Genomic DNA, 21091 nt, shown 5'->3' on the forward strand with positions numbered 1-21091 from the left:
TGCTTCTGCTCAGTGTGGCCAGGCCCCACTGTGTACCAGAGCCTCCTATGGGCTGCCCCACAGTGCCTGGAGCAGACAGGCTCCTCTCCCGCATGCCTTGCACTGGGGTCAAGCAACTGATATCAATACAGAATTGGTACGGATCTATAAAAGAAGCAAAATAACCCAATAAAAACTGGGCCAAAGAACTAAACAGACAGTTTTCTAAAGAAGAGATACACATTGCCCACAGACACAAAGAAATGCTCCACTCCACTCATTATTAGAAAAATACAAGTTAAAATTACACTGACATTCCAACTCACACCCAAGAGAATGGCTTCCATCAACAAACCAGGAAAGAACAGGTATTGGAGAGATTGTAGGGAAAGGGGAACTCTGCTTCACTGGTGGTGGGAATGCAAACTGGGGCTGCTCCTTTGGAGACTGTATGGACAGTCCTTAAACAAATAAAAATTGAATTATCGGGAGTCAGGCAGCAGGGCAGCAGATTAAGCGCACGTGGCACAAAGCGCAAGGACCGGCAGAAGGATCCCCGTTTGAGCCCCCGGCTCCCCACCTTCAGGGGAGTTGCTTCACAGGCGGTGAAGCAGGTCTACAGGTGTCTGTCTTTCTCTCCCCCTCTGTCTTCCTTTCCTCTCTCCATTTCTCTCTGTCCTATCCAACAACGACAACATTAATAACTACAACAATAAAACAATAAGGACAACAAAAAGGAATAAATAAATATAAAAAATAAAAAATTCAATTATCATATGATGCAGTGATACCACTCTTAGACATTTATCCAGTGGACACTCAAACACTAGTTAGAAGGGACACACGCACCTGTGTTCATAGCTGCATTATTCACAATAGCCAAAAAGTAGAAGCAGCCTAGATGCCCACAAGCAGATGACTGGCTAAAGAAGTTATGGAATATAAACTCCATGGAATACCACTCTGCAATCAAAATGATGACACTGTGTCCTTTGGGACAAAATGGATGGAATTAGAGGTGATGATGCTTAGCAAAATAAGAGAAGAAAGACAACTACCAGATGGTTTCACTCATATGTGGATCTAGAGATCTGATACGCAGGAACTTGGAAAAACAAAAAACAAGAAAAAGAAGCAAGCAAACTGTAGGACTCTTGAGAACTCTAGTGGTTCTCTTTGGGAGGTGGGAGAGTGTAGATACAGATCTGTGGTTGTGGGTGTGGTGTGTGAGATTACACTGTAATCTCATAATCTTGTAAGCTACTATTAATTACAAATAAAAAATGTTTTAAAGCAGACAAACACAAACAGAGAGACTACCCCCTCAATGAAAGGGCAGACTGCCTTAATTTGAGTCAGGATGAGTAATATGGTTTTACTATAATCATTTAAAGTCTGCCTGCAAGTTTTAAGTTTAATTTCCTGCAACTGTGTGGGAGGGAAAACTCAGGTCAAGAAGTTACATAACTCACACTGGTAACAAATACAGCTCTTCTCTGAACACACACCCTTATCCCAGTCCTCACAAAATGTTCACATATAATCAATGGAAATGCAGGTTCCTGATGCACAAGGACACAGGTCCCTGAGAGCAAGAACATCAAACAGCAGCACAAGCCGCCCCATAAGGAGCCTCAGAGACAGCCGCTGCACAGAGACCTTATAGGAAGGTGTGCACTAGACCTTATAGGAAGGTGTAAGCACTAAAAAGAAACCAGAATCTCGGTTTCTTTGAAACAAATTAACAAAATTTATACATTTATAACAATTTATAAAAATTTATAAAATTATGAAATTTATTAAAATTTATAAAATTATAAATTATAAAAATTTATAAATTTTTAAATTATATAAAATTTTAAATTATAAAATTTACAAAATTATAAAATTGTTATAAAATTTATAACAAATTAATAAAAATTAATCAAAAAGGATTACTATTGGCTTGAAAAACAAATAAAATGAAATTCAGTGGGTTGCTTTTTTTCTTTCTGCTTCTGTCAGTTTCATCACTCCAGCTGATTTATTCAGACAGACAAGAGACACAGAGACAGAGAGACAAAGAAAGAGGAAATGGGAAAGAAACCATCCACATTTTCCCCAATGTGGTGGGGCGTAGGCTGAAAGCAACAGATTCTTTAAACACAACTCAGACTTAGCTGGAGAAACTGAGTACATGGGAAGTAAGATTTTGAAAACTTACTCAAAATGAAGCACAAAAAGACAAGTAGAAAGAGAAGGCAGACCACACATCGTGCTGCTACTGAATTCTTACTGTGGACTGTAACCAGAGATAGCAGCCTGAGAAGTCAATCTCACAACTCTTCCAATGTGGTGAGATCTTTCCTAACACATGTAACTACCTACATCCTCATCATTTAAATAAGTAACAGGTAGCAGATATAGGTTAGGGTTTATGCTGGGTACAGGTGTACATGTATCAATAAGTAATATAATTCAATATTGAAGTGCTCACTAGTAGTTGAAATGCTTAAAGAAGGCATTATAAAATCTCTAATCAATTAGACTTAGATTAAATTAGCTGGGCAGCCTAGCCAAAAGGCCCAAAGAAGACAGACCCCAAAAACCTAATTCTTGTTGGGTTCAACAAATGGAACTCGATGCTTAAACAATTGGGAGAAAGTCTAAGGTCATCAGATAAAGAGAGGACTACAAAAGTTGGATAAGGGCAAGAGACTGGCCCACTCATTAGTGGCCCTTTTGGTCAATAGCACAACACATCATCATCCGGGGCCCTAGTTAGGGAATCCTTGGATTCCCACACAAATATAATGGGCCTAGACCTCTAATGGATCCCTCTCTCCACAACCACTGGTCACTTCCAACAGGAACAGCATCTTGTGGGTCCCCTCAGGACCCTGTCCTCACCATAAAGCAGCAACGGTAGGGATAGCTCCAGTGTCCAAAGGAAGATTGGGGTATCCTGTCCTGCCACTCAAGGAAGACTGGTCCTGAAATGAGTGCAGCCTACAGTGTTCCCAGATTTGACTGTGAACTGCAAGCTTCGACCAATAGGGACTCAGAGGTCACACAGGCTCTGGTGCTAAATATAAATACATATATGGGCCCTGGGTCAGGTGGATGGCAGTAAATAGTTAACTATATCCACAGAATATTTTTTCAACAATAGGAGCTACTCACTGCCCTAATGCAACTTTTCCCTACTCTGACACCATTTTCTCAGACAATATTTTTTATCCAACTTCAGGCTAGCTATCAAACTCAAGCAAAACTATCATTAATTGTGTGCCCCAGGAACATGCCTAAAATGGACTTTCTAGCTTTCTTTTACCTTAAGATCCCTAATCTCATCTGCTCTATCCCTACTTTTTGGTTCCTGTTCATTCATCATTTTGTCTCAATTTATGTCCTGCCACCTTCCAGACACCAAGTTGCAGATGATTCCATTCTGACTTCTCTGGGCAGACGACCTCACCAACATGTCCTGGACCCTCACACCTCCAGAGCTCTGGTCCACTAGGAAGGATAGAAACAGGTTGGTAAGTAGGGCACCAAAGTAAAAACCCTGTGGTGAGGGGAAGACATGCAGCTTCCTGGGACAGTGGGGGGTGGGGGTGGGTGGGAGGGATGGGTCACAGTCTTTTGGTGGTGGGAATGGTGTTTATGTACACTCCTAGTAAAATGTAGTCATATAAATCACTAATTAATACGAGACGGGGAAAATTAATTGTATGTCTCGAAGTTTTTCAAAACACAAACTGAATCTTTTCAATATATAGGCTGTGTAATTGATATGCAGACTCTCTCAAAAGCCTAGACCAAGTAGATCAGAAGCAACCAATAGCACAGCTATATACAAGATACTGGGTACTGTACAGCAAACCCTAACAAAAGGACTTTTCAAAGTTAACCCAATTACCAAATAATGTGATGATAACATTAACTATCGATTGTCTTTTTGAACCCTAAGACAGCAGGAACCTCACATCTCCACTATAGAGCCTCTACTTCCCCCAGTCCTGGAGCCATTGGATAGGGCCCACTTTCCCGTATGCCTTTCCCAATCCATATCAAATAATATTGCATCTGCCGATCACAACCTAACCAACACAACAACTGCCACCTCAACATGCTTCACTTCAGACTGTGTCCAGAGACTTCACGTGTGGAATGACAACCCTTCAACTTCATTACTCAGTCACCAGGTTCCAGATGTCATCAGGATGCCGGCCAGGCTTCCCTAGACTGAAGACCCCACCAATGTGTCCTGGAACTCCGCTTCCCCAGAGACGCACCCTACTAGGGAAAGAGAGAGGCAGACTGGGAGTATGGACCAACCAGTCAATGCCCATGTTCAGCGGGGAAGCAATTACAGAAGCCAGACCTTCTACCTTCTGCAACCCACAATGACCCTGGGTCCATGCTCCCAGAGGGATAGAGAATGGGAAAGCTATCAGGGGAGGGGGTGGGAAATGGAGATTGGGTGGTGAGAATTGTGTGGAATTGTACCCCTCCTACCCTATGGTTTTGTTAATTAATCCTTTCTTAAATAAAAAATAAAAATAAACAGGTTGGGGTAACAAGCAACCTGCCAACACCCACATCCAGTGGAGAAGCAATTACAGAAGCCAGAACCTTCTGTACCACAAAAACAACCTTGATCCATATTCCCAGCGGGGAGAAGTGATAGGAGGAAGAAGATAAGAGAGCTCTCAACTCCAGCTCCATCAGTACCCAGAGAGAGAGAGAGAGAAGGAAATGGAGAGGGACATTTGGAGGTAGTGGTGTTGTCATTAGTGGCTTGGAGGGGAAGAGAGGACTGGATCAGGAAGGAAAATGGAGCAACGATGTATAAATGTGGACAGATAGTTATAGAGATGATGACTTGCCCATGTGATGGCTTGCAGTAAGGCCACTGAAGATTCGGGACCCTGGTGGTGGGAATGGAATGGATTTATACCCCTATTGACATGTAATTTTGTAAACCAGTATTAAATCCCTAATAATTTTTTTTTTAAATATTGAAAAAAAAGAGAGAAGGCAGAGTCACAGAGGAAGAGTCAGGTGGACGCAGAAGAGACTATTTGAAAACAAGCAGTTCTCTGTGTTTTCAACAAGTGATGAAGCTCAAAGCTGCCTGATCCACAAGCTGAGAAGCTATAAACTTCACACTCAGCCACTCACAGGGGTCTTTCTCCGGTCAGAGATGACTGTCTACTGATGGAAATAGTTACATGCTGGGGGAGATGAACTGGATGACTTAACTAGAAAGAGGAAACTCACCAAGTTGTAAAACGACGTCATCCTACCTTTAAAACCATGGTGCAGTGAGTCAACACAGTCGGTGAACAGCTGCACAAGGCTGGAGGCCACGGCTGCATCGCTCTCCAGCCAGGGGTAATGCCGCTGGCTGCTGTGGATGAAGAAGTCTAAGTGCCATGATCACATTCTGCTGGCCCCAGAGCCCAGGATCCATCTTAGCCCTAGAAATCACACCCCTTCTCCTATATACAATCAGCTCGCTTGAAAAGCTGCAGATTCCTGGAGATAAGTAATATAGTAGCTTGTAACCTCAACCATGTAATTGTTATTTATTTAGTTATTGCTAGTTTTTTTTTTACTGTTATTAACATTTAAAAAAAATAGCATGAAATTTTTACCTAGTGTGTCTAGTTCAGAACGTTCAAAGTTAATTATTCCTGGACACAGAGCCCATACTGGACTTCCAGCCATGACAAAACCCTGAAGCTCACAGGTAATTTAGGGACAGTTCTCCACCAAAGGCAGAAATCCAAACTGTGTCTAATCTCTTCCACAAGCTCATGAAGGAGCAAAAAGCCGGGTGAGTGCAGAGTCTCGGGTGAAGCAAAGTCCTGGGTTCTGCAGCTGTGTCTCACTGGCTAGAGGACTTGATCAAGGTAACTTGTGTTTTCTGAATCCAGGGATCATATTAACTAGAATCTGTGAAAAAAGGCTTCAACACTGTGACTTAGATCTCCCAGTGCAATTTCCACAAAACTCCTGACAAGTTTACCTAACTTGTGTTTGTGTGCTTTTGAGAAAAGAAAAAAGAAAAGAAAAAAAAGTCATATGAATGAACTCAACATCCTAGAGCAGGTGTATGGGATAAACTCTGGACTCCAGAGCACAAGATTCCAAGTCTGCTGCCCAGGACCACATGTGCCAGAGTGATGCTCTGGGCCTCACTTCACCACCCCTTTTCACTAGTAAACACCTTGAACAAGACCAGTGAAGCTCATTGCATCTGTCAGCTCTACAGCTCCACTTCAGTGCTCACAGAATCATATTCTCACCCACTGCAGGACTCATTTAAAATGACACTTCCTAGCCAGCTACTTCAAAGCCAACATATCACTAGTTATAAAAACCAGTGAAGACAAAGTCCAACCAGTCTCATAGCTTTTTTAGCATCACAGATATTATCAAAACTAAACTTAGAAGACAACACCTGAAATGAACAACTGAAAACTCAACCCACGTCTTTGCTGTGAAAAGCTGGAGATTAACACCCAGCTTTGCTTCAGAATCAATACCAAGCTAATAGCTCTCCATGACCCCACACTGTCACCAACTGAAAATGTCTGGCTTTCCTTTTATATATATATAAAAAGCACCTGCTAAATTTAAATAAGGCTCTCCACTAAAAATTAAATCTGCTGCTGTATCCATCACATCCACATGCCAACAGGACATTTAAGCCTCTGATTTCCAAGGACTGAGTGTCTGCAAATCCATTTACCTTCCACTGTCTTCCAGAACCAGGATCCATGGCCTGAAGAGCTGGGTGATCACTGAGTGTAGAGACAGCAGCACTGAAAAGAAGACACAGACTTAGGGACAGAGGTCACACTAGACAGCCTACTTCCCAACTATTCACAAGAAATGCTCATGTCCAAACCATGTCTGTGTCACTAAAGCGTGTTTGTGTTTTCATTTACTGCAATGGGATTTCTTCACCTGAAGACTTTTTATTTCAACAAGTGTCATAAATTATGTCATCCATTTTTAAAAGACAAATGCCTGAATGTTGAGCCTTTCCTTGGCAAGATAAGCAGAAGCATTGGAGAGTAAAAGCCACGTCTTCCTACCCTGCCCTGTGGAGCAGGCGCACACAAGCTGAAGCGAGCATGGCCACGGCACCGGTGAATGCAGTGTGACTCCTGGGTGCACACCTGTCCTGTGTATCTGCTTCCTCTTCCTAACATTAGACGTAAGCTTTATCTCAGAGATTTAAACCCCTTACTATATCTGTTCACGTCTCTTCCGGTGGGTGATAGAACACCTGTCTCTAAGTTACACAAAAGGTGAAACTTACCTATTTTGCTGCTGGCAGATGGGTCTTGGGCCAAGCAAGTCATTTCTGAGTCAAGCATCCTTTTTACAAGATAGCCCAAGAGTATCTTCATATCAGTCATATATGGACTCCATTTAGAAAATAAGCCAAAGCTTTTGAAGTCCAGTGTGGATAACCGAAGCTTATAAAAAAAGTCCGAGAGCCACTGGATAGTCTCCATTACCTGGAAAAAACAGCCAGTCAGACAGTGCTCAGCCCGTGTCAGCTTTCAGACCGGGGCAGTCAAGGACGGTGGTTTCTGATACCAAGAGCTGCAAAGGCATACAGCACATGAAAGGGGACGGGCAGGATTTTGAACTTCTTTCTTTCCTTTCCTTTCTTTTCCTCCAGGGTTATAGCTGGGGCTCGGGGCAGACACTATGAATCCACTGCTTTTGGAGACCATTTTTTCAACTTTATTGGATAGGACAGAGAGAAACTGAGAGGGGAGCTAGGGAGAAAGAAAGAGGGAGTCGGGCAGTAGTGCAGTGGGTTAAGTGCACATGCACAAAGCGCAAGGACCAGTGTAAGGATCCCGGTTCAAGCCCCCAGCTCCCCACCTGCAGGGGAGTTGCTTCACAGGCGGTGAAGCAGGTCTACAGGTGTCTTTCTTTCTCCCCTCCTCTCTGTCTTCCCCATCTCTCTCCATTTCTCTCTGTCCTATCCAACAACGACAATATCAACAACAATAAAAACAACAAGGGAAACAAAAAGGAAATAAATATTAAAAAAAAAAGAAAGAAAGAAAAATAATCAATCCAGAAAGCACAGTTACACACCTGCTTGTCGGACAGGAGACCATCTGGAGCCCTCTGCAGCATGGTGCCTTCAGCAGAGGCTGGCCCCTGCTGCCAGTTTGGGTCATGGCAGCCCAAAGCTCTCAGAGTGGCCTTCCAGCACTCTGGACTCAGCAGCTGCTCAGAGGAGCCTTGGGGGCAGGGACAGAGGACAGCATATCAGCAAGTCTTTCACAGACTTTTTAAACACCCAAAGACACGTGCATGTTTCAAAATTAAACACACATTAATTCACAAAGATCCATGAAGAGACCAAACTACAATAACCACAATAGGACAGGTGGAATTAGTCACCAGGATACATGGCATGCTCTCCCTGGAGTCACTGCTGGGAGGAGGACAGAATCTGGAAGGGGAGCCCTGTCTCCCACACCCCAACTGAGGAAGGAACACTGGCTGGACAACAGGAGAGAAATGTCAGGTAACAGATGAAGGAGAACTGGGTACCGAACCCAACTCCAGAGCCTAGGGTCTCTTCAGCCTATGACTCAGTTATCACTAAAATGTTCATGCCTACACTGGACAGAACCCACCACAGTACAGGGATAGCACAGGAAGATAGAAGGCTTCATACTGGTGCCTGCAAACCTCATGCGACAGTGAACAGGAAGAGATCTCAAGGGCCTTCCCACCCAGAGACATCAGCAGAGATCCCAGAGGGTCTGAGGGGAAGCATGAGGAGGTTGCCTGCACTATGGTGGACAGCGAGGGCCATGTCCATGCAGCAGCCCCTGTGCTCTGCAGCACAGCAATGAAGCCAGAACCAGCAGCACCACACCCCACCCCCAACACACACACACACACACACACACACACACACACACACACACACACACACACACACACACATATCCCCCTAGGAAAGTTAAGACAGTAATGAGGCAGACAGCAAAGGAGAAGTCCTGGGAACACCAATATGGTGCCCACAGATGGAAGGGGACAGGAGGCTCAAGTCCTACAGTTGGACCTAAAAGAAACAGTGCTTTTTGTTAAGCCTTTTCCTGTGAAGTAAAATTTCCAAACAAGGGTGCACAGACAGACGCCCAAATTGACAGTTTATAATCTCTTTAAAAGGTCTCTGAGGGAGCTAGGGGAGACAGCAGAAGGGTTCTGCAAAAAGACTATCCTGCCTGAGGCTCTGAGGTCTCAGGTTCAATCCCCAGCACCACCATCAGCCAGAGCTGAGCAGGGCTCTGGCTTCTTTCTCTCTGGATGTTTCTTTAGATATCTTTCACAAAAAATAAATTAATACAATGTTTTAAAAAGATTCAGAAGAAAAAGTCACAGTATACAATGGACCACATTTTGAAAGATTAGGAAAAAATAATCCACCAAATTTGTATAAATATACTTCCCTACCACCACCATCCAGTTACCCTGCACTGGTCTCTGTAAGCAACAATGAATGTCTGAGGTACCTTGAAAATGAGACCATGCATTTTGGGATTCTCCAGGAAGTTCAATCATAGGATCATTAATCTGTTCATTAAACAAATTATGTTACACAACACAAAAGTCTAGTATAAAGAGGAATTCGGTTTTCCATTACATCAATAGCCAGTTTGAAGTCTGAATGATAAAAGTAACTATAATCTCATTTATCAAATTTTGATAAAATTCCTACCTTGTAAAATTAAAAAAAAAAAAAAAAAAGATCCACAGCCTTTAATCCTCCTCTAATCTCCAATTCCACAATGGAGAAGTGCACGAATTGGACAGAAATGATAGGAATCTGGGAGGTTTAACTTTACTCTTCCCTTGGCTAAGGATAAGCATAGCCTATCAGTATACAGGAACAAAACATATCTGTAAGAAAAGGGCCAAAGGGAAGGAAACCCCCAAAATGTAAGTACTAGCTGGAGCTGCAGAGAAACCACTTGACATATTAAACCTTTACAAAGCAGGAACTCCCCTCTCCCAGCAAGTCTGCAGTGTGAAGATCAAACAAGCAACACCGACCCCACCTCAATTACCCCAGTTCGGGACAGTGCAGACTCAGCTTAAGGTGAATGTGTGCACGGTGTGGGCACCACTGTAAGAACACTGCCACCCAGCAAGGGTTACTACCCAGGATGGTAGCTGACCACTTCACAGATGGTTGGGGCTTCCTCATCGAGCCCTGAGAGTGAAAATCAGTGATTCTCAGTTCCTGAGACTGGCAGTCTTCTCACCTTTCTGAGTGACATCTGCAGAATAGGACCTGCCAGGTTAAACATTCACTGTGATCTAGTCAGTCCTAACTCAAAGGCACTTACTCTGCATCAGTAGCCTGAGAATGTCACTGTACTGGTCAGGGAACTGGTGGAGGAGAAGGTAAGTCCAGTGCTTACAGAAAAGGTTAAATGGCATCAAAATATCTTCATCTGGTTCAAGACCCCAGGCGGTAAGCGCCAAGTGGATGGACTCCAGAAGCCTGGTACGATCAGACAGAGGAGGTTTAGTGGCGTTTAACCACTGCTTAAGATGGAACTAAAAAGAAGAGACAAGAACAGTTTATTTATAATGGAGTATGGAAGGCTGTGACAAATTTCATTTCAAAGTAATCTTTGTTACCCAGCACTTGGTTTTTACAGAGTGAAACTCAGATTGACATACAAGTACAATAAGCACAGGCAGTTTGTGTGTGTGTGTGTGTGTGTGTGTTTAAAATCTGGCTAGAAAACTCTCCTGGCAAGACAGGGTTCATAGTTTTGTAGTTTTTCACTGGCTGAAAGGTCCCAAATATGCAGCCACTTTATAGCACTGTCTTCACTGAGGGGCCGCATTTCTGCTGGGGCACTGTCACCTCTCTTGGGCCATGAAAATCCAGTGTTCGTATCACCTTCCAAAATTGCAAATAATCAAGTATCATACTACCAGTTCCGTGTGTGTGTGCGTGTGTGTGTGTATGGAAAGTATATGATTCACATTTGATGCCATGTTCTCACATCAAAGGAGCAGCTACTGGTTTGCTGGAAATACTGTATTTTTCTTTGCAAAAGTGCCTCATGATTTTTCTGACGACCTCATACTTGAAGGTAGGCTAACAGACAGACACCGCAGCACCCTTTACTGTCATCCTCGTCCCAGCACATCCCTCCTTTCCTATCACACAGAGGTTCCTTTTGTTTCAATGCCCCCTGGTAATTTAGATAACTGATCAGTTAGGACGAAGTCTTTTTCCTTCTTCTGACTGTCCACACCTCAAATCCTCATTGTATGATCTTAATTTGCCAATAAAGGGTAAGCCTGCAAAACCCAGACTCCACACCTTCAGCCAATAAACTCAGAGCCCCCGAGCCCCAGTGTCTGCTCTCCCTCCTCCACATCTCCCCTCCATGTGGCCCAGGTATGACCAGGTATGCTCCATAAAAGGTGTGCTACAAAGACTATGCTTCTAATCTCCAGCTTCCTCATGTCCAAACCCTGCGAAGACTATGCCTCCTCTGTTTGCCAGCTTTTTGGCAGCTACTGTTGAAGGACACTTTGATGCTATTCCGAGAACCCTAAGGGCTGGTCCAGTCAGAGCATCAACAGCTACGGCCCTATGAGATGCCCAGGTCTGATGTTTCACAGTTGCCAGTAAAATACACTTGAAAGCAAATGAACTTAAAGTTCAACACTCTCCCCTGGTGAAGTCAATCCCCTGCTTTGGCCAAGTTAATGTTCAACTTAGACTGAAATCAAAAGCAGTGTGGTTCGATACGGCTTATCCTAAATATGAGAGTCGTTTGACAGACTACACTCACTTATCAAATAATTCAGGATACACTCAAAACAAAGATGTACTAAGTCACCATTACAGTCATTTCAAAACCACACTAACTTCTTCAAGAGGACTTGGGACCTGGGCCCTTCCTGTACTACATGAGGTCAAATGGCTTCACACAAGGAAAGGATGGCCCCATAGAGGGAGGTGTGGGGGTCAGATTAAAAGTCATGCAAAGTGTGAAAAGGGCCTGTCAGTCTGTCTATCTAGAAGCAAGCCTCCAGGTGGCCTTTATTTTGATGGAGTGGGAACCATAATTCTAGGTGTCAGTGATGACCGCAGGGCCTAGGCGCATCTCACCTTTGTTAAGGTGTCGGTGATAACTGCAGGGCCTAACCACGTCTCACCTTGGTTAACAGCATGAAAACCATGTCGCTGGTGTCCTCACTGAGAAACCTGACCACCTGCTCATACAGCTGGATAAACTCTGCAGGTGCAGCGTTGGGCGTGAAGAAGGGAGACAGCAGGGAGCAGAGTCTTCTGTTCTGCAGGATGGTCTGAAGCACCTTCTCACATTCAGATTTAGTGCCACTGATGAACACCTTGAGAGAAAATAGAGGACAAAATGTTACTGAGCTCTAAGGAAGCTCTAAGGACAGCATGTGGTGCACATACATTCTGTCTGAGTGAAAAGATGAAATAATGGAAGTTAACAGAGAGCAGTACAGTCAACCTGGCACATCCACCCTGGGAGACCCATCACTTTGAACTGGATAAGTGATGTGCAGAAAGTCTGAGTTAACTATAGTAGAAAACTTTTGAAAGATAAAAACACTGAGATAATCAGAATTGAGAAATTTGTAATTTACCTACTGGAACTGCTAAATCTTCAAAGTGATTCATATTATGTCAAGAGAACAGAACTAGTAGGTTACAGAGATGTGCTTTCAATACATTTGAAAAACTAACTTTTGGTGTAGTGGGTAACATACTGGTTTCTCAAGTATGAGGTCCTGAGTTCAACCCCTGGGATAGCAGGTGTCAGAATGATGCTCTGGTGTTCTTTCTCCTCCCATAAATAAATAAATATTCATTAAAAATAAAACAGTCAATAAAAACATGAAAGTCATACAACATAACACGCTCTTATGGGAATACAGATGTCAGTAATGATAAAATATCATCGCCTCGGAGATTATCTGCAGACACATATCATGGGGAGATGAGAAGTTGTATCCATGTGCTAACAACTCTGCTGTAAACTATTCAACCCCAGTGAAGTGACCTGGGGAAGGAAAAGAGATATACTGATGTTTTCACCCTACCACGTATGCCACCACTTGGACCCAAAATATTTTATTTATTTTAATGACAGAGAGAAAAATGCAGAGGAAAAAAGAGAGGCAGAGAGAAACAAGAGACAGACAGGGGGGTCAGGGAGCATCACACCTGGTTGAGCACACAGATGACAATGCTAGAGGACCCAGGTTCAAGCCACTGTTCCCTACCTGCAGGGAGAAAGCTTCACAAGTGAAGCAGGTCTGCAGGTGGCTCTCTGTCTCTCTCCCTATCTCCTCCTCCCCTCTCAATTTCTGTCTCTATCCAATATAAATAAAAATTATATATTAAAAAGAGATACAGGCAGCTCTTGAAATTTGAAAGAACAAGTACAATGTGTCCACACAGACAAGTTAAGAGGATGAACCTGAGTTTTACATGACAGTAAAACAAACCACCTGAAGAGTCGTCCACTGAGCACTAGCTCACTGCATTGCCACACAGCTGTACCTCAAACTGCTCTACACCTGTTGGTCTGCTTCTAAATTATAAGACCTTCTGTTTTGATCATCACTTTAGGTTCGCTTGTATTACCTACGATGTGGTCTATTTACATAATCACTGTTTTACCTGGGTCCCGCCCTGCCTGCAGGGTATTGGTTTCATCCCCACTGGTTAGATGGAAGCTTTCTATGTTCTGTTTGTGCTTTTTTCTGCTCCGCCCCCTCACCTAGTCATTTCCTTTCCCTTACCACTTCCGGTGAAGAGATGCATAAAAGGCAATGTATATGATTAATAAATGAGATACTGCTTCCCAGCTCAGCCATGAGTCCTGGTCGGCTGTCTCCCACCCACGAAGCTAGACCGGCAACTGGTGCCCTGAACAGGCACCGGCATACACCATGGGTGATTGTTTACAAATTGTGTGTAAGTCAGAAAAAGCAGGTTACCAGAGGATACAGGCTGGTTTCTGTGAGTGTGTGTCTCATTGTCGAGCGGTCTGTCACTTTATACTTACAGACGCCAGTGAACAACCAGAGAGATTAGTGCAATGCCAGTCGGAAGCCACTATCTCCAGCAGCTATGAGAAACTTTTCTTCTCTGATTGTTTTTTACCACCTGCACTGCTTACAATTAAGCACAGATCAGCAATATAGTCAGGGGAAAACTATTTAAAAATTTTTGTTTGGTTGGTTGTTTTTCTACTAAGGATCTATTAGGGCTTCAGGCCTGTGTGAATCTACTTTTCCTGGAAGATATTTTTTTTTCTTTTTTCAAGAGAGACTGAGAGACAGGGAGATTCCACTGCTGGTAGAGATTCTCCTTCGCATGGCACTCCCATACGGCAGCCAGGGGCTCAAACCCAGGCCTCCATGCGTGATGCAGTTTGAGCTTCTCCCGGCTGAGGAATCTGTTACGCTTCCTCCGCATCAGCACATCCGCACTCACAAGACTGAGCCTGGGTCAGAGTACACAGTTAACTAGTGTCTGACACTCCCACCAGGTTGCTTTCCTTTCCTTTGACACACTTGACAAACCTGCACAGATAGAAGGCATCTGGCCCTCACTAAGCTCCAGATACTGAAGAGTACCCCAAGTCAATGGTGATCACCAGCAGTGGGCAGGTGAGGCTGTCGGGAGACAGGGATCTACTCTCAGCTCTGGCTTCAAGGGATCTCCCTACATTACAGCTGTGTCCCCACTGCCACTCTTGGTAGGAATGGCATCAACCACTCAGAGTCACTCTGAGGATGAAGTACAGTGATGAGTCAGAAAGTATAAAGATGGGGCCAGGTGGTGGCACACCTGGTTGAGCACACATATTACAGTGTGCAAGGACCCGGGTTCAAGTCCCTGGTCCCCACCTGCAGGGGGAAAGCTTTGCAAGTGGTGAAGCAGTGTTGCAGGTGTCTCTCTGCCTCTCTCCCTCTCTATCACCCCCTTCCCTCTTGATTTATGGCTGTCTCTATTAAACAAAATAAAGACAATGAAAAAAATTAGTGGGAGTTGGGCAGTAGCGCAGCGGGTTAAGTGCAGGTGACACAAAGTGCAAGGACCTGCATAAGGATACCAGTTCGAGCCCCCAGCCCCCCACCTACAGGGGAATCGTTTCACAGGTGGTGAAGCAGGTCTACAGGTGTCTGTCTTTCTCTCCCTCTCTGTCTCCCCCTCCTCTCTCCATTTCTCTCTGTCCTATCCAACAATGACATCCATAACAATAACAATAATAACTACAATAACAAAAAAACAAAGGCAACAAAAGGGAAAATAAATAAATATAATAAAAAAATTAACAAGTATAAAGACTTTCAGCCATGCTGTCATCAATACCAGTGGGCTGTGATAGACATCTCCCCAGGGCCTTCCACAGATGATTTCTAATTTCGTATTTGAGGAGTGAAATTCTGTTCCAGTAACACCAGCAGCAACAATCCACATGCTGAGAAGTCAATAATTCAGTGAGAATCTGACTTTGATCCTATAAGCTAAGTTTGAAGTCAGCCTGGACTCTTGTTGGTGGGACACTAGAGGGACCCACTGTGTCTAGAAAAAGCCAACACCAGAAAGGGATAAAGAATAGGAAAGCTATCAGGGGAGGGGATGGGATACGGAGTTCTGATGGTGGGAATTGTGTGGAGTTGTACCACTCTTATCCTATGGTCTTGTCAATGTTTCCTTTCTATAAATAAAAAGAAGGAGGAGGAGAAGGAGGAGGAGAAGAAGGAGGAGGAGGAGGAGAAGAAGAAGAGAAGGAAAAGAAGAAGAGGAAAAGGAGAAGGAGGAGAAGGAGGAGAAGGAGAAGGAGAAGGAGGAGGAGGAGGAGGAGGAGGAGGAGGAGGAGGAGAAGGAGAAGGAGAAGGAGAAGGAGAAGGAGAAGAAGGAGAAGGAGAAGGAGAAGGAGAAGGAGAAGGAGAAGGAGAAGGAGAAGGAGAAGGAGAAGGAGAAGGAGAAGAAGAAGAAGAAGAAGAAGCCATCACCAGGAGGTGCCTTACCTGTCCCAAGATCTCAATGCAAGAAGTGAAGAACTGCCTTGTGGGAGGGTGGCGCTGTGTCTCCTCACTCACAGAGTCCACAATAGTGAAGAAGAGGCTGACACCGACCTTCTGGAGAGCAGGTGTGGGCTGCAGCCGGTAGGTGTTCACCAGGGCCCTGTGGGGACAGAGGCTGGTCTGAGTTGACTTGCAAGGATCTCCCAACTGTCTACATTCTCAGGTAATTCTCTCTCAAGCCTCAGCCCCCAGACAGCACCGGGAACTACTTCAGAGGTGGCCTGATGACTGACAAGGAAGACAGGGTACTGAATCTGGGTTCAACCACAGATGCTACAGCAATGTTCTGGCAGGTTCTCTCCTCCTCATTAATAAGTAGAATATAAGTAGGACACACACACACAAACTCTCATACACACTCACACTCTCACATACACTCACACTAATACACTGCATCAGAATGTGAACTCACGTTCCCTAAGTAAAAGGCAATTCATCCCTTTGCAGTCAGGAGATGCAAGGTGCCACTCAAACTTGAGGGGCCTATCCCATGAGCCATCCTGCTAGGAATTCTGCTTAATATTCTGAGCTGGCAGTGATGAGTTTCTGGGTAAGGATGACTTTAATACGAAACTCAGGTTCTAAATCCCACCATGTCTGGTATTTAATGTGCTGTATTTCACAACAAGATCAGAAAACTTATTTTTCATTTTGACAGAAATTGAGAGGAGAAAGGGAGACAGAGACACCTGCAGCTCTGCCTCACCACTCATGAAACTTCACCTCCTCCCCCAGCAGGTGGAAATGGGGGCTTGAACCCATGCCCTTGCATGTGGTAATGTGTGTATGTTTCACCAAGTGCACCAGCACCTAGCACCTAAATTTACTTATATAAAGGGTCAGAGAGTAAATACTCAGGGTTCTGGGGGGTGGCATAGCTGGCTGAGTGCACACTTTACAAGGCCCCTGGAGCTAGTTCAAGCCCCCACTCCCCACCTGCAGGGGGGAAGCTCTATGAGCAGCAAAGCAGGTCTTCAGGTGTCTCCCCCCCCCCATCTACCTCCCTTTCCCTCTCAATTTCAATACATCTTTTTTAAAAAGGTAAATATTTTGTTTATGGACAATAAACAAAACCCTGTCACTACAGCATGGGGTGCAATAAAACATTATTCATGAAAACAGGTGGTGGGTCAATGTGACCCCAAGACTGTAACTGGCAAAGCCCCAGAATCACGTGCCGTGTGGGGGCAGGGGAGGATGTCGAGACACTGTGATCACTGCCATAGTCATAAGGACATGAAATGGTAACGCCCTCCACACTCACGTGATTAAGTTCTCTGCGTGCACAGCAGCTTCCACGATGCTCAGGGATGGTGGCTTGGTGGCTTCTGCTTGCAGCTGCTTCACGTCTTTCCGCAAGCCATGAAGTTGCTGACTCACTGCTTCATTTTTATGCAAACCTTCAAACTAACAAAAGTTGATGCTGTCAACAGATAAGCATGTTTTCTGCTTCCAGACCTGACACTTCAGTACACACACTAAGAAACTAACAAGGAGAGTATCATAACTAGTATAGCAACTCAAAACTCTTGGCCAAACCTGAGAGGAACAGGAGACATCTGTCAGCAGTCTATTCATGAGTCTTGGGTTTTAGTCCACTAATTCACTGGTTCCAAGCCTTCACTGCTATGTTTCAATATCGATTTGACTCTGACGCCCATCCTGACCCCAAACCAACTCCGTGTCTACTACCTCTCAGGCCTGTCGTGAAGAACTTCAAGTCCCTCTTCCTTTACCGCCCTTCCCAGTCTCAATGCTCCACTGCCATTCTCCATGTGCCCAGCATAAAAAGGTGAGACAGTTTTAAGAAGCTTTCCACTAGGAAGTCAGAAGACACACAGACTTGTAAAGCAAACAACAGTATAATGCAAGGATGGGAAGCACCCGAGCCAGCTCCATGTCCAGGAAAAAGCAAGCAAACCACCATGGTTCCTAAGAGCTGGCCCGACAAAATTTTCCTTGGTTCTTAGTAAAGACAAGACCAATAAGGAGAACTTAACAGACCTTATAAAAAAAAAATGTTTTTTGATTTAAAAAAGCTATTTTTTATTAGAGTATGCTTTTCCTATTTGAAGGGGTTGATAATATTTTTCTCTACGTGACAGTGTTCTCTGTGCACTTTAACGGTCTCTTCTGCAGTGTGAAGGGATGCAGACCTAAGTACAGGCTGCAACACAACGACACCATGGACTCTGCAGCTTCGGGGGATGGGACGGGGCAACAAAGAGGAGCTGGGGCAGATTGATGACTGATGTGGGGTCAGGACTAAAGACTGAAGTGCAATCAAAACAAGAAGCAGGGCTCTGTCTTGGGAACGCCTTTAACACTGGCTGCAGAGAGAATCTGGAATTATCTTGTAGAAGTGACAGAATGCTGGAGACCAGAACATCTAGAAGGAAGGGTGTCCAAGTGCTACGTTTTCCTCAAAGGTCGTTCCCAGCCACAGGGGTGTTTATGTAGCAGGACCCATAGTTTTCTTTATGTTCCCGAACTGTCTTCAGCCACCACAGCTGCAACACTGACTGCCTTTGCTTAGAAATAAACTAGTTCTCAAACTTATTTAGTCAAAGCCTTTGTACTCCTGGTCAAGGTTGTGTCGTAAATTTCAGGTCAAGGGCTCCTGAGCCTTGATGGTCCTACATGACAGCTTTAACAGCAGCCAGGACAGTTCAGCTAACAGCAGCCAAGCACATGCTGTTTATGATCATGATTTTGCTCCATAAAACTCATCAATACTGTGGTAGAGATCTTTAAAACACTTAGTTTCAAGAAAAAAAAAAAAGGGACCAAGTGGTGGAACATCTGGTTGAATCCACATGTTACAATGTACAAGAACCCAGATGCAAGTACCAGGTTCCCACCTGCAGGGGGGGAAGCTTCACGAGTGATGGAGCAGGACTGAAAGTATCTTTCCCCACCTCTACATCCTCTTCCCTCTCAATTTCTCGTCCTATCAAAAAATAAAATAAAATAAATATATATATATAAACAACTATTTTTAAAAAGGAAAAGAAAAAAGTTGTTAGTGTGGTTCCAAATACATAAAAATGAGGGAGGGTGGGGACACAGAACATTGGTAGTGGGTGAGGTGTGGAGCTATACACTGTAATCTTACAATCTTATAGCCCACTATTAATCACAAATAAAAAAATTAAAGAAACAAAAACATAAAATTTTATTTATTGGACAGGGGTAGATAGCATAATGGTTATGCAAAGAGACTCTCACGCCTGAGGCTCTTAAGTCCCAGGTTCAATTCCCTGCACCACCCACCATAAGCCAGAGAGCCAGAGCTGAGCAGTGCTCTGGTTCATTAAAAAAAAAAAAAAAGAAAATTTTATTTATTCAAATAAATACCAACAGTCATTTAATTTCACTATAGGAGAAATAAAAGACTACAAATGACATGGCCTTCATTAGACCACATGATGAATGAACACAAACATTACATCTCAGATAACAGGAAGGTGCTGAACAGCTCAAAGCTCAAAGTGTGTGTGTGTGTGTGTGTTTTCTTAACATGTTCCCAACAACCAGCCTGAGCGATTGGAGATCCAAGTCCTTGGCTGGATGGGAGAGAATGCAATAGAGAGGAGGAAAGAGTCAGAAGAAGAATGTGAGAAAGAAGGGAAGCGGAAAGAGAAAGGTGAGGAAGACAACAGCACAATCTGATTTGTCCAACAAGTGAGAGAAGACTGAAAGACACTACAATTTCCACGCCAGCCACTGACACTCCTGGTGCTGAGGACGGAGAGAAAGCCAACTGTCCAGATATCCTCACCGAAAATACCCCGATATCTGCAGTCCCCAGCCCACTTGTCTTTGTTCACTGCACCTGTCCTGGTGGAATTTTCTTTTCTTAGTAGAAAGGAAGTAAAAAGAGGCTGAATGGCTACTGGGACATAATCACAAGAAATGACAGACAATAGAACAAAGCACCGTGGTGGAAGCCCTCTGCTTGAGTCACTTCAAGTTGACAAAGCCGTTTAGAAGCTGGACAAAGCACGTCCTTTGGTGAGTTCTGACAATAATGTGAGGCTTTCTGTGGGTCTTTTCCATCTTCTAGACGTGAAGAAAATTTTCACATGATAATAAATCAACCCTGGGTCCAGAAAATATGCCTCACAATACTGAAATTCAAGAAAAAGGGCCCTACTTAAGCCACCCCACTTCCTCTGGGAATATCTCTGAATGACCAGAGGCCTCTATCTGGAGAGGCGGCCACAGAAAAGCCATGTCTCACTCCCCATCAAACAGAATTGACTTCTGCAACCCCAAACAGGCTATCCATAGTTCAAATAACTGGAGACAGCTGGAAATTCCCAGGGTTTTCCTTTCCCAAAAACTTCTACTTGGTGATGGTTATTGCTCTGATACCGTTAAATGTTTATAAATGAGTCATTTAAAAAAAAAAAAGTTTCAAATTGCAAGCCTTTGGGGAGATATGAATTTGTACCCCCTGAGGTAACAACGGTCTTATAAAATGAACACTTCCTCAGTAGAAAGCAATTGAAAATAATAAAACTAGTCACTGATTGTCAGAGAAATGTAAATAAAGGCAACAATGAGATACCACTTCACTCCTGTGAGAATGATATACATTAACAATGCTGAGGAAGTTGTGGGGACAAAGGAACCCTCCTGGAAATGTCAATTGGTCCAACCCCTATGGAGAGCAGTCTGGAGAAATCTCAGAAGGCTAGAAATGAACCTACCCCATGATCCTGCAATTCCTCTCCTAGGGATATAACCTAAGGAACCCAACACATCCATTCAAAAAGATTTGTGTATACCTATGTTCATAGCAGCACAATTTGTAATAGCCAAAACCTGGAAGCAACCCGGGTATCCAACAACAGATGAGTGGCTAAGCAAGTTGTGGTCTATATACGCAATGGAATACTACTCAGCTATTAAAAATGGTGATTTCACCATTTTCAGCCCATCTTGGATAGAGCTTTAA

General features: G+C 43.9%; 1 protein-coding gene across 4 annotated transcripts in view; it reads right to left on the reverse strand.

Moving 5' to 3' along the window:
* The window catches only part of EPG5 (ectopic P-granules 5 autophagy tethering factor), a 120712-nt gene that overhangs the window by 27181 nt on the left and 72440 nt on the right, over window positions 1–21091 (reverse strand). For 2 of the 4 annotated variants that reach the window (XM_016185117.2, XM_060173814.1), the window contains exons 28-35: window positions 17393–17535; window positions 16072–16228; window positions 12208–12402; window positions 10368–10581; window positions 8095–8243; window positions 7298–7499; window positions 6722–6794; window positions 5271–5374 (exon numbers count right to left, since the gene is read on the reverse strand). In XM_016185117.2, the coding sequence (XP_016040603.2) occupies window positions 5271–5374; window positions 6722–6794; window positions 7298–7499; window positions 8095–8243; window positions 10368–10581; window positions 12208–12402; window positions 16072–16228; window positions 17393–17535 (1237 nt within the window). The remainder of the gene's footprint in view (window positions 1–5270; window positions 5375–6721; window positions 6795–7297; window positions 7500–8094; window positions 8244–10367; window positions 10582–12207; window positions 12403–16071; window positions 16229–17392; window positions 17536–21091) is intronic. The other 2 variants (XM_060173813.1, XM_060173812.1) reach the window with 2 other exon arrangements.

This window comes from Erinaceus europaeus, chromosome 15 (assembly GCF_950295315.1).
Source record: "Erinaceus europaeus chromosome 15, mEriEur2.1, whole genome shotgun sequence".
In the NCBI taxonomy this organism is placed as follows: Eukaryota; Metazoa; Chordata; class Mammalia; order Eulipotyphla; family Erinaceidae; genus Erinaceus; species Erinaceus europaeus.